Source organism: Bos taurus, chromosome 22 (assembly GCF_002263795.3).
Source record: "Bos taurus isolate L1 Dominette 01449 registration number 42190680 breed Hereford chromosome 22, ARS-UCD2.0, whole genome shotgun sequence".
Classification (NCBI taxonomy): domain Eukaryota; kingdom Metazoa; phylum Chordata; class Mammalia; order Artiodactyla; family Bovidae; genus Bos; species Bos taurus.
In genome coordinates this window covers 6177121-6190869 of record NC_037349.1, presented here as the reverse complement: position 1 = coordinate 6190869, position 13749 = coordinate 6177121, and the positions used below count along the sequence as shown (strand labels likewise).

Here is a 13749-nt window from a genome sequence, read left to right as displayed (position 1 = left end):
GCTGTGAAAGGCAGCCTTTACTGACGCATGTGCTCTCTCATCTGGTATGTGTATGTTGGGCTCCACACCCAAAGGGATTTCCACCTTTCAGAATCCACGCCCTCGTGGAGCCTGTGCGGTGGTGGAAGGAGACAGACAAGAAACAAGAGTGAAAAGGATGCAGGGACTAGAAACGCGATGCAGAGACACAGAGCACGGTGGGCCCGGGTTAAGGTGACGGCAGGAGGGCGGGCCTCCTCCATCAGCTGCTCCGAGCAGGGTTCCCCGGGTGTCGCTGGAGTGCAGACCCCAGATGGAGATACAGAAGTCAGGCAGGGGACCTCGCAGTGGAAGGGCATTCGTGCCAGAGGGGACGGTGGGTGGACAAGGCCCAGGGTGGATCTTGCTTGGCGTTTGAGGATGACCACTGTGCCAGGATGAGAGTGACTTGTATGGGTTGGCAGGAAATTAAGTTGGCAGGAAGGCAGGGGCTGGATCAGAGACCCTAGTCGGACATTGTGAGGACTTGGGTATTATTCTGGGTGATGTGGGTGCCACTGGAGAGCTTTGAGCGGAGTCATGCAGGGCCTTCCTCGTATTGTTTTAATATTTATTTTTGTGTTTGGTGACTCGGGTCTTAGTGGCGGCACACGGGATCTTCTGTCACAGTGCATGGACTCTGGTTGAGGCACCAGGCTCCAGAGCGCACAGGCTCCAGGAGTTTCGAAATGTGGCTTAGTTGCTCTGTGACATGTGGGATCTTAGTTCCCCAACCGGGGATCAGCCCACATCCCTTGCATTGCAAGGCGGATTCTTAACTCCTGGACCACCAGGGCAATTCCCTTCCTTGTAAAGGGTTTTTTTTTTTATTATTATTATTCCTTATAAAAAGTAAAGGTTTATCTTGACTCTTGTGTGGAAAGTGGACTGAGGAAAGGCAAGGGGGGTGCAGGCAGCAAGGTCATGGTGGAAACGGAAGTGACAGTCAGTGGTAAGGGTGGTGGCAGATTCTAGGTGTACACAGAAGGGGTGCCAGTGGGCTGTGACTGTCCTGTTTGCATGTAGATTGGATGTAGGATATGAGCTAAAGAGGAATAAAGAACGACTGTAACCCAGGCTACTGGGATAATAAAAATTAGAACTGCTGTTTGTTTCAGAGATCTCTTACTGAGGAATTGACGACCCTAAACAAACTGACCGAAAGTGACCCTTTTACCTCTGCACAGTCAGGCAGTCTAGGCTGGGCTCAGCCGAGCAGTCCCCCTGCTAGTCTTGCCTGTGGCCACTGCCTGTGTGCCTGTCTTCAGCTGTTGGGCTGACTGTGGGCTGGACTTGGTTGGAACAGCTGGGCCTTTCTCTCACCATGAAGTTCCAGGACCTTCTCTCTCCGTGAATCCTTCCTTCGCAGTCTGTCCAGTGGGGTAGCCAGCTCAAAACTCCCAGGAGGGCAAAAGTGAACACTGATAAACCTTAGGCCCCAAACTGACACCATGTCAGTTCTACTCTGTTGATGAATGTATGACAAGGGGACTGTGTAGGACTGTGATCTCCAGGGGCTCAGGTTCGCTGAGGGCCACAGTGGAGCTGACCACCACCCCTGCTTAGCAAGGTAAAGAAGGTATAGAATGGGGCGGTCAGGGGGATACCCCAGGTTCAACCTTGAGTCTCTTGGGTCTGAGAGATCCATTCACACCTAAAAGGGAGTGAATAGAGGCATAGGAGGAAATGCCAGAGAATCTCCAATATGTCGAGTCTGGAGAGATGCTGCTGCTGCTGCTGCTAAGATGCTTCAGTCCTGTCCAACTCTGTGCGACCCCATAGACAGCAGCCCACCAGGCTCCCCCGTCCCTGGGATTCTCCAGGCAAGAACACTGGAGTGGGTCGCCATTTCCTTCTCCAATGCATGAAAAAGAAAAGTGAAAGTGAAGTCGCTCAGTTGTGTCTGACTCTTCTCGACCCCATGGACTGCAGCCCACCAGGCTCCTCCGTCCATGGGATTTTCCAGGGGAGAGTACTGGAGTGGGGTGCCATTGCCTTCTCTGGGAGAGATGGAGAGTCAGTGGAGAGAGAGGACAGGAAGCAGAGGAGCATGGTAGCATGAGGTCACACAGTGTTTCAAAGAGAAGGGAGTCTCCACTGCATGGCATTCCAGCTGAGGGCGGAGAAAAAGCATGCTTGCAGAGGGACCATTGCCTTTGTTTTGGTCAAGGTATGATTGGGTGGCTTCAAGGGAGGATGGGGAGAAAAAGTGGAGACAGGCAGTAAAGTTTCAAGGAGTTTTGATGCCACGGGGACCAGAAAATTGGAAGGAAGGTCTGCAATTGACAAGTGTAGTTTCTGCAGATGTTTGAATGCTGCTGGGAACAGTCGGGAGAGAGGGTGCAGGTGCCTGCGGGAACTTGAGAGGGGAGGGGCTGGGATCCCGTGAAGGGGCAGAGGGCTTGCCCATATCCAGAACCATTCATCGTTGGAGCAGGAGGCAGGCAGCAGAGAAGTGTGCAGACGCCAGGGACTCACAGGAGAGCCCTCTGTTCATGCCTGTGGCTCTGAGCCTGGATGCCTCCCAACTGAGTCACCTTGCCTCTGAGTGTTTGTTTCCTTCTCTGTAAATTCGGGATAGTTGTGCTCAGAACTAGTGCAAGGCAAAGAGTGGGTTGAGCTCTCCTTGGGCGTCCCATGCATATCCTGTCCATCAAGGATGCTAGCCAAGATTCTGTACATTGAGAGGGAAACTCGCTGAGATCATTATGAAGTTTCTCTAATTCTTTTTTTTTTTAATTTCTTAAATTTTTTTTTTATTCTCATTTCTTTGTCTTAATTTTTTCTGATTCTTAAAGAATTGTTTAAATTGTTTCAGTATTGCTGTTTGTAAAACCAAGAGGAGATTTAGTTTGTGGCTGTGGTTTGTGGACCCCCTGGATAGAGAATCGCATTAGGACAGATACCTGCATGTCTGCACGAAAACTTTCTCGTGGCCTGCATTCCTGTTCACGGATGGATAACTTCCCAGCATACCGTTGTGTTGTCTTGCATGACCTCCTCAAGTGGCTACTTGGTATTATACAGTGGACATCCTAAATGCACAGCTTTTTCCTTTGATCACATAATTTATTAGGCCACATTCCAGGCGCAGTCACAACACGCACAGATTAACAACACTGCTGTGCTTACGCTCCTTCTTCTCAGGGGAGAGTTTGCCCAGGTCCTCATGGCTGCCGCAGCCAAGAGGTAAACCTCGACCCACAGCCTCTGACTCTCCTATGAGCCGAGGTCTTGAACCCTGAGGCTACGTGGGACCTGATTCCAACAAATGCACCTCTCTATATGTAGTAAATATCTTCTCAGAAAAAGTAAAATTTTATTTGAAACTCATTTCATCCAATAACAGTTTTAATGAATGCCTTTTGTGATGTCCCAAGCACCATGAAATAGGCATGAAGGGAGCTGGCCCTTTAAGGGAACTCAGGGGAGAATCCTGTTGGCTGAGTAGAGAAACCCCTGGGCTGTGCGGCTCCTCTCCTGCTTGCTTTGTAAGGCTGGGCTTGTGTGTATGTCCTCTGGCTGCCTTAAAGGATTGCATAGATCCATCTCGGGGGCTGATCTTGGTCTCCTTTCCTTGCTGTTTGCTCCAGGTGGATTTGCCAGTCTTAATGGCAGAGCATCAGGTACGTGGCTCTCCCGGTTACCAAATGAACTGATGTTTCTTTGGAGAGGTGGCTCCCGCCCAGCCCTTCCTTATAGGAGGCCCACTGTGCCCTTAGAGGAGGCCCACTCTTTCCGGGGATCCTTTGACTTTCTCAATGGGCAGTCAATTGTTTCCAGGTTCTAGGAGCCCAACCCAAAGGGTAGTTCGTTACTTCTAGACTGCTGCGACTTTAGCTGTAATTAAGTTTTCTCTGATTCCCAAGTGCAGATCTTTTTTCCTTTTCCCCAAAGTAGTTCAAGGTCTTAATTATGTTGGTGGCGGCAAAGGCAGCCCTGGCGGATGGCTTGATGAACCTGAAGCAGTGCTTTCGGGGCTTTGGCTGCCGTCATCCTGAGCAGCTGGGCCGTCGCTCACCTCTCTGCTGGAGACAGACGGCCCAATTAGTCCTCCCCACTTCTTGGCTCTCGTGTCTACAGTGTCCACTGCCCAAGACACAGATGATTAAGTGACTGACTTGCAAAGGGACCAAAAAAAGGAATGTCAGGGAGGGACCATAGACGAGAGAGAATCTACTTTAGAGGGAAGGGTGACGTCTTTGCCCAGTATGGTCACGGTGCTGGGTGGAAAGACGTGGGTTGGATATGCTGCACAAACACCAGCAAGAGATAAACGGGGAGACAGTCACCCCATAGCTGCTCCATTCTCCTCTGTCTCTCCAGGAGTTCTACTTTTCCCAGAGCTGACAGAGCCACAGCATCACATGCCTAGCAGGTGCCTAGTGGGTGGGACCTGCGGTTGGCTATGAGGCCACATTCCCTGCGTCTTTCATTTCAGGAGCATTGTCTGGGACAACTAGTAAATTCCCAGGCGTTGGATCCCTAGCAGAGCCTTTTTTTCTTTCCTTTCAGCTCTTTATTTTGCCCATGTTCCCGTCTACGGTAGAGCTGCAGGAAGAGAACAGTGAATTCGCACATTCTTCACCTGTATCGGCCAGTTGTTCACATGTTGCCATTTTGCACTTTTCTCTCTTCTTCCTCCTCTCCCGCTTCTCTCTGTCCCTCACAAGAACACATGGACGTGTATGTGTGTGTTAGTTTCCTGATGAGCCGTTTCGGAGTAGGTCGCAGACACAGCACTCCTCCCTGATGTCCCTCAGTGAGTGGAGCTGGGCAGATCATCAGTTACCTGACGGGGACATTCTCCTGCACGACTCATTCGTCACCCTGGTCAAGTTTAACCTCAATGCCGTTCTGTTTCTCACACACCTGTTGCAGGAAGGGGAGCCCCTTCCAGGGCCCGAGCGTGGGCTCTTGTCTACCACTCGGAAATGAATCTTCCGAGGAGACACATGTGCTGACAAAGCGAGAGACTTCACTGGGAAGGGGCGCCAGGCGGAGAGCAGCAGGGTGTGGGGCCCTAGGAGAACTGCCCTGCCACGTGGCTCCGCAGCCTCGGGTTTCACGGTGATGGGATCAGTTTCCACGCTGTCTCCCGTGGGGCATGCATTGCTCAGCCAAGATGGATGCCAGCGAGAAGGAGGTGGGAGGTGGAAGGACACGTGGTGTCTCCTTTTGACCTTTCCCGAACTCCTCCGGTTGGTGGCGGCTTAGTTCCTTACCAGGACTTCCTGTCGTAAAATAACTCACACAGATGGTTACTCTGGTGCCTAGCCAGAGTCGCGGTTTCAGTGTGCGTCCCCTAACACACCCATAGTAAAATTTCCCCCAGTTGTTCCAATAAGGCTCTGTTTAGCATTGATCAAAGCAAGAGAGCCCTGGAGATGCTACAAAGGGGGTGTCTGATGGTTACAGTCAAGGAGCCGGTGGGTGGGTTCGCCTGGAAGCGGGGGCTGTGAGGAACGATCTCCTAGAGGAGGTTACCCTTGAGCTGTTTCTCATTTAGACAAGGCAGGAGGGAGGGCAGGCAAAAGAGAGGACTGAACGTGTGTGTGTGTGTGTGTGTGCGTGTGTGCACGCACATTTGTGAGGGGAAGGCTGGAGGCAGAAAATGAGGGATAATGTGAGACTGGAGAAGGTGAGGGACACCCTGGCCTTTGTCTCTTGCAGAGAGTTTAGAAAGACGAGTCCAGCTGTGGCGTGGATAAGAAGTGGGCGTGACAGCTGGAAAGGAGGGTGGGTTAGGGAGGGTCAGCTGTGCTTTTCCAGAAACGGGGCACCGGAAGCGTCCGTTCTTAGTCAACAACGGCTCCCTCCCCTCTGCATGTTAATGCCAGGTTTGGTTTTGTTCTTCCAGCTGTGCTGGGTCTCTGTTGAGGTGTGTGGGCTCCTCTAGTTATGGCTCATGGGTTCAGTTGCTCCGCAGAAGATGGGATCTTTGTTCCTAGACCAGGGGTTGAACCCAAGTCCCCTGTGTTGGAAAGCAGATGCCCTTCTGCATATTAATGACAGTTTGGGGCTGGTGGATTGCCTTGTCATCCTGGAAAGAGTAAAATGGACTGGAAGGTGGGGCTCTCATCCCACCCTTTCCCCTGGGCCGCTTCCTGACCCCCTCGGCCGTAATCAGGGACAGGAGAAGGGGTGGCCCAGCCATCCATTCTGACGTCCAGTGAACGCTCACCTCGTTTGTCACTGAGGGAAAGAAGATGCTCTCATTGGGCAGAAGCAGAGAATCGTGGTGTCGGGGTGATGGACCCAACTTGGGGAGCAGTCGGGGGCCCTGCGGTTCCCTCCACACACCTTCCCTGCCTCCTCCCCTGTCTGTCCCTCATCTGTGAGAGCAGAGGGCTGACCACAGCATCCCGAAGAGGCTTTTGGGCTTTAATGATCTGCAGCTGGGGATTCTGAGTGGCGTTCTTTTTTCCATTTATTTCATTTTTTAAAAAAACATTTGTTTACGTATGTGTTTATTTGGCTGTACCCGGTCTCAGTTGTGGCACAGTGGGTCTTTAGTTGTGCATGTGGGATCTAGTTCCCCCTGCATTGGGAGTGTAGAGTCTTGGCCACTGGACCACCAGGAAATTCCCGATTGAATTTGTCTTAATCCTTCAGCTTCTGAGTTCAGAAATGCTAGCTTGGAGGAAATGTCTTAAACTCTAGCCCTTTTCCCAGGAGAGCAGAAACATCTGCATGATTCTTTGCCTTCATGTTCAGTCTTGGGTCCCAGAGGTGGAATGGTTGATGGAGACACCTCGTCCCATGGGGGGCGGGGAGGAGGAGCCAGGCCGGGGGACCCCCTTCATGTGCAGCTCCGTCCATTGGGCTGGAGGCCTCAGTGTGGCTCAGCGCCCAACAGCCGTCCCCAGCAGAGAACCCCTTGCCTGGGTGGGAGAACAGGAGTGGAGAGGTGTGGGAGGGTCTGGAGATGGGGACCCTGGAAGCTTCTTTTCTTTTTGAAAATGTTTATGTATTTAGCTGTGCCGGCTCTTAGTTGCAGCACTCAGAATCTTTAGTTATGCATGTGGGATCTAGTTCCCTGACCAGGGATCACCCAACCCCCCTGCATTGGGAGTGCAGAGTCTTAACCACTGGACCACCAGGGAAGTCCCTTTCTTTACTTTTTAAATTAATTTAACTTTATTGGCTGGAAGGAGGGGGAGTTCAAAGGCTGTTTAAATCCACAGCTCCCAACCTGCACAGCCTGTGTGGGAGGCGTTCCTGCGGGGACCTCGAGTGGCTCTGTTGGAGGAGGACATAAGAGACATAGTTGGGCCCCCACAGAGTGTGGGGAAGGGGGCTGAACTTGACCTCCTCCCACCCAGAGCCGTAGGAGGTGAGATCAGTGGGGTCTGAAGGCCACTCTGAGCTGGAATGTGTTTTTCCTGGTCAGCTCGAGTCCTCGGGGACCGAGCTGCTCAAATCTGTCAGGCTGTGGCTCAGAAGAAAATGAGATCTCCGTTAGTTTGTAGGGTTGTGGTTTAGATGTTTCTTCTTGCAGTTTATTAGAAAAAGGAAGCAGAAAGATACTCATAAGAAATGTAAAGACACTTCTGTTGCCAAGAGAGACGTGTTGAACATGGGGTCTTTCTGTGGCCTGTGGGCTGAGTCATGTGTTCATTCTGCGTCTGGCTCCTTTGACTTGTCACAGCTGCGCTGTCCTCTCGTTTTCAAGAGAAAGATAGAAAAACATTAAGAAGGATACCGGCCTCTCCTTCCCGGTGGGCTGGCCTTTCCCTAGCTTATTCTGAGGTATCTGTGCTTTGCTGTTCTCGAGGCTGGCTGGCTCGTGTCCGCCTGGCTGTCTCGTGTCCGCCTGTCTCTCTCGTGTCCACCTGTCTCTCTCGTGTCTGCCTGTCTCTCTCATGTCCACCTGTCTCTCTCGTGTCCGCCTGTCTCTCGGTCCCCTGTCTTGTGCCCACCTGTCTTGTGTCCGCCTGTCTCTCTTGTGTCCGCCTGTCTGTCTCGTGCCTGCCTGGCTGTCTTGTACCTCCTGGCTGTCTCGTGTCTGCCTGGCTGTCTCATGTCCACCTGTCTGTCTCATGTCTGCCTGTCTCTCTTGTGTCTGCCTCGCCTGTCTCTCTTGTGTCCGCCTGGCTGTCTCATGTCTGCCTGTCTCTCTCGTGTCCGCCTGTCTCTCAGGATACCTCGCTTCCACTGTGTCTCCCTCTTTCTAGAGGAACAGTCCCAGTGAGGGCCGAGCTGGGGACCCAGTCACAGGGCTGTGTGTGATATTCCCAGTTGGTGACGCTTTCGAATGGCCTGGCGCCACGGATGTGGCAGAAGGACAGACTCAGCCACACAGGGAGGAGCAGAAGCCAGCGTGCGACCTTGGCCAGCCCCTCCCCTCACCCGGGCAGTTCAGGGGTCAGGACTGGTCTTCTGGCTTCGAAACCCGGTGACCCTAGGAGAGGAGGAGCCGAGTGAGATGGCGTTCCACGTCAGCACAGGCTTGTCTTGCAGCCGAGCGGGTGTGGTTACTGGCCCACAGCCGCCTTGTAGTGAGCTCACTGAGGGGTGCTAGCAGGTCGGCGTGGTGAGGGGCTACCTGTGTCCCAGAAAGTCCCTCAGCTGCTGTAGGTGGCCTAATCCCTGGGTTCTGGGCGTTCGGGTGATGGCACACGAGGGAGCACTCAGATCCACGCTGGACCAACGAGGAGTGCCGTAGCCCCTGGTGGACGCTCCAGGCTCCTCCCTGTCCTCAGTCATGGGCCAGTGACACAGCTAGGGGACGGCCCCTCTGCCAGGCAGTTTACCAGAAGCTTTTGCTGTCAGCCCAGTCTGTTTCTTCATAGCTCATTTCTCCTGACCCAGCCCACGGAGCAGCCTCCACCCACGGCCCCTCCTGTGCGTGGTAGCCCTGTGAACACTGCTGCTAGCTGGCCTTGCCTCCAGAGACATGGGCCAAGGCCCTTTCTATACTCATTTTCTGTCCCAATCCTGGTAGGGTTTCTATACTGCTCTTACTATAGCCATTTCCAAACAGATTCTCTCTGTGGGTGGTAGTCTATCTGGACCCCCTCTGACATGGCAGCCCTGAGCCCCGGGATCCAGGTTTGTGGGGACACACTGAGCATTGCCCTTGGCAGTGCCCGATGGCAGGAAGAATACAAAAGAGCCCTTTGGAGCTGTTTTCTTCACGTCTCTAAATGTGGAGAGCTGGGTGTGGACCAAGGGCTGCGTGTTAGCAAGGCTCTGGCCGTGGAGGGAGACACAGAGGCTATGGTTTCAGCCCAGGTGAGCAGAGTGGAAGACAGCTCAGGACGGTCTCGCCCACGAAGCTGGGTGGGCATCACGGGCGCCACTGCAGCCGTTTCCAGTTCCTCAGACATTCTGCCGTCTGATGTGTCACGCGTGCGCACATCCAAGGAACTGGCCTTGGCGCCGGCCCTGGGGACTGTGCCTAGGGGGTGGCAGCCCCAGCTTTCGCCGGTAACCGCAGGGCTCGCTGTCTGACCTTGCCTCCTCCGGGCGCAGGTGGTGCTCCCCACGTTCATTCTGGAGAAGCGGTCCTTGCTGGAGATGTACGCGGACTTCCTGGCGCACCCCGACCTGCTGCTGGCCGTTGCAGCGGGGGCCACGCCCCAGGACCGGGTCATCGGCTTCGTGGAGTATTACCTCACCGCCTTCCACGAGGGCCGCAAGGGCGCCCTGGCCAAGAAGCCCTACAACCCCATCATTGGCGAGACGTTCCACTGCTCCTGGGAGGTTCCTAAGGATAAGGTCAAGGCCCGGAGGACTGCCCCCCCCGCCCCCGCGGGCCATGAACACCCGATGGCCGACGACTCTTCCAAGAACTACAAGCTGCGGTTTGTGGCCGAGCAGGTGTCTCACCATCCGCCCATCTCCTGCTTCTACTGTGAGTGCAAGGAGAAGAGACTGTGTGTCAACACTCACGTGTGGACCAAAAGCAAGTTCATGGGCATGTCCGTGGGGGTCTCGATGATCGGGGAAGGTAAGCCGTGCTGAGGGGTGGAGCTGGGCTCTGATGGAGGGACATTTGTGTACATGATGGGTGCTTGAGGGTGTGCGTGTGGACTCCTTTCTTTTCACTTCATCACAGAGCTGGGGTAAGTGGATGGGCGGGAACTAGGGATGGGGCTTGACCTTGGGGACCAGGTCCTGGCCCTTTGCCCGTGGGGCCGAGGTGATGCAGGAAGCAGGATGCCGGCTCTTTGCCTGTTAGGCTGGCTTCTTCACCTTCTCCTCATGTGCGGGCCACCAAACAGATCCTTTTATTTCCAGCTCCGTATGAATATTAGAGTTGGCTTCAAATCTATGAAAACACATCTTTACTCATGCTCATCGGTGTTCTGGCTCACAAACAACGTAGTTGCTCAGTCGTGTCCGACTCTTTGTGACCCCCATGGACTGTAGCCCACCAGGCTCCTCTATCCATTCAATTCTTCAGGCAAGAATACTGGAATGGGTTGCCATTCCTTTCTCCGGAGGATCTTCCCGACCCAGGGATCGAAACCAGGTCTCCTGCATGGCAGGCAGATTGTTTACCTTCTGAGCCACCAGCGATGCCCTGAGCATCATAGAGCTGCCTGTTCATTATCTGCTCATAAATGATTCTCAAGACAAATCTCTGGATGCTGGGCTTGCAATTCTGAATCAAGAACCCAGTGTAATCAGACCATGCGTGGATCACACATTCCCCTCTTAGTGGATAGCTATGAATGCAGTTTATTGTTGGAGAAAAACTTTAATAATCCTTGTTAAATTCAGGTGCCTATGTAAGTGTTTCTTCAACTCCCTTTTAGTCATCAGTCCCTTTGAGAATCTGGCCACAGACTCTCAGAAAAGAGAAAAAAAATCCAACACAAAATTTGGCTTTCGGGTTCAGGGTATACATGGCTCCTCAGAAGCCCTTCCAGAATTCTAGAAGATTAGAGTACCTCCCATTGACTTAACAGGCTTTTATTGAGCACCTAATATATGCCAGCCATTGTCTTGGGAGCCATGAATACTTGAGTGAACAAAACACTCGGAAGAAAACGTGTCCTCATGAAGCTCTCTTCTGCTGGGGAAATACAGTGGTGGGTGCTTTAGAAGGTGTTAAGTGCTAGAGAGAAAAATAAAGCAGGGAAGGTGGACCTGGGAATGGGGGGGACCGGGTGGTGGAGCTAGAGGACGGGCTGGAGTGGCAGCTGGATAGACCTCACTAAGAAGGAGGCAACTGGGCGAAGACCCCAGGGGGTGATGAAGGACCCCAGGGGGTGATGAAGGACCCCAGGGGGGGTGGTGAAGGACCCCAGGGGGCGGTGAAGGACCTCAGGGGTGATGAAGGACCCCAGGGGGTGGTGAAGGACCTCAGGGGTGATGAAGGACCCCAGGGGGTGGTGAAGGACCTCAGGGGGTGATGAAGGACCCCAGGGGTGATGAAGGACCCCAGGGGATGATGAAGAACAGGCCTTGTAAATGGCCTGCTAAGTGTGTCTGACAAAGAAAGAGGCCCTGGGGACCAGGGGCAGGGGGTCCCTGCATGCTGGACTGAGATGGGAAGTTGTGTGCCTGGAGAAGGGAGGGAGAGAGGGGGAGAAGATAAGGTCAGAGAGGTAACTGTGGCCAGGAAATGTGGGAGCCTGGGGGCCATCCCCTGGGGTATTCGCTGTCACTGATGCTAAGTGAGCTGCGAAGATGTGGGCTTTGAGTAGAAGATTCCGTGAACTGACTTGCATTTTAGCAAGATTGTTCCAGTTGCTTGTTGCCGCTAGGCCATAAGAGGAGAAAGGGGCACAAGGAGACCAGTCAGGAGACTATGATGAGAATCCAGGCAGGAGATGGTGGTGGCTTGGGCCAGGGCAGAGATGGTGGGGTGGTGACATGGGGCGGGAACCTGGGTGAATAAGTGGAGCGATCAGACGTGGGGTGTGAGCAGAAGGCGATGCCGAGCCTTTTTGCTTTGTTTCTGTGCGTGCTCAGTCATGCAGTCGTGTCCGACTCTTTGTGACCCCATGGACTGTAGCCCACCAGGCTCCTCTGTCCATGGCGTTTTCCAGGCGAGAATACTGGAGGGGGTTGCCACGCCCTCCTCCAGGGGATCTTCCCGCCCCAGGGATCGAACCCGTGTCTCTCGTGTCTCCTGGGATTCCTCAACCCTAGTGCCACCTAAAATGCTGCATAATTGTCGATGCTCTTCCCAGCACTCTACACTTCATACCCGTGACTCATTCATTTATTTTTCAGCTGCAAGTCAGTCCCTCCCGATCTCCCCCATCTATTTCTTTCCTCCCCTCTGGCAGCAGCCTGTTTGTTCTCTGAATCTGTGTTTCTGCTGTGTTATGTTTGTTCATTCGCTTTGTTCATTTTTTTTTTTAGATTCCACCTATAAGTATATCATACAGTGTTTATCTTTCTCTGTCTGACTTATTTCATGTAGTATAATACCGTCTAGGTCTATCCCTTTCGTCACAAACGGCAAAATTTCATTGGTTTTCATCATTACTGTTTCATTGTGTATTTATACTACAGTTTCTTGATCCGTTTGTCTGTTGGTGGGCACTTACGTTGCTTCCACACCTTGGTTATTGTAGATGCTGCTGCTTATGAGCACAGGGGTGTGTATCTCTTCCAATCGGTGTTTTCGTTTTCTTTGGGTAAATGCCTGGAAGTGTGATTGCCGGATTGTGCGGTGGTGCTCTCCTTAGCTTTGGGGGAGCCTCTATACTGTTCTCCATGGTGGCTGCACCAGGTGATGTTCCCAGCACCAGTGAACAAGGGTTCCCTTTTCTCCACACCCCCACCGGCATTTCTTATCTCTCATCTTTTTCACGATGGCCGTCCTGACAGGTGTGAGGTGACGTCTCACTGTGGTTTTGATCTGCCTCTCCCTGTTGATTTGAGACACGGAGCATCTGCTCATGCGCCTCTTGGCCGTTAAGCGGCCATGCGGACTGCTGTGTGTCTCTTCAGATCCTCTACCTCGTTGTCAGTTGTTTGGCTTTTTAATGTCGAGATGTGTGAGTTCTTTGTCTGTTTGGAACATTAACCCCTCATCAGATGCATCTGGGGCTCAGATGTGAGCTGTGAGAGGCAGATGACACCAGGCTTTTGGCCTGAGCAGCTTAGAAGGATGGAAGAGCCCTTCGCTGAGGTGAGGAAGACTGGAAGGGGTGCTGGTTTGGAAGGAGGGGGTCCAGGTGGGTTCTGTTAGGGTTTACTTGAGCAGACGGTGACTCTGCATGCTGGCGTTCTGTGGGGAGGTCCAAGATGAGGTTAAAACGCGTCACTTAGGACCTGGAGACTCACGTCTGCTGAGTGTAGGGTCGGCCTCTGACGTTCAGGGTCTGGGCTCCCCCGTTCCTTAACGGGCAGCTGGTAGGGGCAGCGGCCTTCATTCACCTTGCACACCCGGGACAAAGCTCTTAATGATGTGTGTTGGAAATCGCGTCATGCCCTTGCTGTAGCATCTCGAGCAGAGCTGGGATTTTCTGCTCTCGGTTTTCCTCTGTGCATGAAAATTCTCCTTCAGACATCTCAGTGGAGTTCTAAAAGCGAAGGAAGAGTCTGGAGAGACTCTGCGAGGCCCCCTGGGGACCCCACCCCGTGCACTCCTGCCTGGACAGGCCCCGGGAGGCTTGCCTCTCATTCTTGTGGGGCTTTCAGTCTGTCTCAGTCCTTTCAGTAGCTCCATCTCCCTTTCTTTCATATTAATTAAGGGTGGGCTCTGTAACCCACCGTTTTTCTTGACTTTTCACAGAAAATGCTTCTCAGTTCAGTTCAGTC

The 13749-nt window shown here is 53.0% G+C and overlaps 1 protein-coding gene across 8 annotated transcripts in view; it reads left to right on the top strand.

The window, feature by feature from the left end:
- Window positions 1–13749, top strand: part of OSBPL10 (oxysterol binding protein like 10) — a 362790-nt gene that overhangs the window by 309221 nt on the left and 39820 nt on the right. For all 8 annotated transcript variants that reach the window (XM_059879973.1, XM_059879968.1, XM_059879967.1 and 5 more), the window contains one exon: window positions 9496–9973. In XM_059879973.1, coding sequence (XP_059735956.1) covers window positions 9496–9973 — 478 coding nt within the window. The remainder of the gene's footprint in view (window positions 1–9495; window positions 9974–13749) is intronic.